The following is a 1,796-nucleotide window of genomic DNA, read 5'->3' on the forward strand; positions in this document are numbered from 1 at the left end:
AAACACGAATGATGTGCTGCAATTCCCTTTTACTCCACTCAAAAAAATGATAACATCATCCGCATACATAAAATGAGAAAGATGGATGTCTGCATTCCCGATTTTAATGCCTCGAATTAACTTACTTTCCATGGAACGTTTTAAGGCAAGGTGTAAACCTTCCATAACGATAATAAAGAGAAACGGACTTAGAGGATCACCCTGTCTAAGACCTCTTTTTAGAGGAAATTCACGTGTCGAGCTACCATTTACAAACACTGAAGTTCTTGCCGAGTGTAAACACCCTGAAATCCAACCGATCCATTTCGAACCAAAGCCAAGACTTGATAGCATGAAGAATAAATAATTCCAATTAACCGAGTCGTACGCCTTCTCGAAATCAACTTTAAATAACAAAATTTGACGATTCATCTTTTTGTACCAAGCCATGATCTCACTGAGCATCATTCGACCATCTAAAATCTGTTTGCCAGAGATGAACGCCGACTGCAACGTACTAATAATTTTATCAATAACAAAAAGTAACCTGTTCGTGAGAATTTTCGTGACAATTTTGCAGAAGAAACCAACTAACGAAATAGGTCTGAAGTCCGTAATAATTACCGGATTCTTCACTTTCAGGATAAGAGAAAAAAATGCGGAATTTGAACCTCTGGGTAATTCGGATGTAGCAAAGAAAATTCGAATGTCTCTACAAATATCCGAATGAAAAAGATCCCAAAATTCCTTCATAAATTGAAAGGAAAAACCATCCGGTCCGGGAGCTTTGGAGCTACCACAATCCCACACAACCCGTTTAATCTCCTCATCATCCACATCTCTCTCAATAAATGCCGACTCAGAATTCGAGATGACATAATGCGGTTCGATTGAAATGAAGTCAGCCCCTGAATCAACTTTATCAAACTTTTCTTTATAATAATCAAAAAACTTATTTTTAATGACAATCGGATCGACAATCCAAGTACCATCAACCATTAACCCATGAATTAACTGATGACCACGTTTGTGTTTCAAGGAGGAATGAAAAAACTAAGAGTTCTCGTCACCCTCCACATCCCACTTAATTCTGGATTTTTGTAATTTGTCGAGACCCTGGAACTTGAATGAATCTTCCTTTTCAATAAATAGTTTTTGTCGAAGGTCTACCTGTTCGTGATCCGCCTGTCCTGCATCAATGAGAACATCAAGATCGACAATTTACTTGTCCAGCTCCACTATTCTATGAGATTCAGTGGTCCTAAAATTATGTATCCAGCTCTTTAAATGGTATTTTAAAAATCTGAACTTGGCCACAATATTTAATTGTTGGTCAACATTTATTTTGTCCCAGCCAGTTCTAATGGTTTCACAAAAATCCTTGCGATCGAACCAAGAAGCGAAAACTTTGAAATAAGTAGGTCCAAAATCAATCTTATCTTGAAACAATAAAATAGGAGAATGATCTGAATACCCTCGAGGCAAGACGGTACCTTTTAAGTCGTCAATGTTCACGAGTATATTATTGGAAATAAAAAAACGATCAAGTTTGTTAAACTTATTACCCGCCTTGTTACGCCAAGTGTATCGTAAACCGTCTAGAGGAAGTTCATAAAGCCCACTGTTCTCAATAAAATCACTAAAATTATGAGTATCAACTGATCAAAACTTCGTACCACATCTATCACTTTCGTTTCGAACTTATTAAAAAATACATACATACGTACTTATATACATAAAACATAAATCTATATACATAGCTACATACATCCGTACATAGACATACATGCATACATACATGAAACATACCGATGTAT

At 36.4% G+C, this 1,796-nt stretch overlaps 1 protein-coding gene across 1 annotated transcript in view; it reads right to left on the bottom strand.

The window, feature by feature from the left end:
- The window catches only part of LOC139901797 (uncharacterized), a 1,202-nt gene extending 224 nt beyond the window's left edge, over positions 1-978 (bottom strand). The window contains exons 1-3 of the mRNA XM_071884473.1: positions 604-978; positions 422-486; positions 1-26 (exon numbers count right to left, since the gene is read on the bottom strand). The exon at positions 1-26 is cut by the window's left edge and continues 224 nt beyond it. Of these exons, the coding sequence (XP_071740574.1) occupies positions 1-26; positions 422-486; positions 604-978 (466 nt within the window). The remainder of the gene's footprint in view (positions 27-421; positions 487-603) is intronic.
- Positions 979-1,796: the final 818 nt, after the last annotated feature.

The sequence above is a fragment of the Rutidosis leptorrhynchoides genome, chromosome 3 (genome assembly GCF_046630445.1).
Source record: "Rutidosis leptorrhynchoides isolate AG116_Rl617_1_P2 chromosome 3, CSIRO_AGI_Rlap_v1, whole genome shotgun sequence".
Classification (NCBI taxonomy): domain Eukaryota; kingdom Viridiplantae; phylum Streptophyta; class Magnoliopsida; order Asterales; family Asteraceae; genus Rutidosis; species Rutidosis leptorrhynchoides.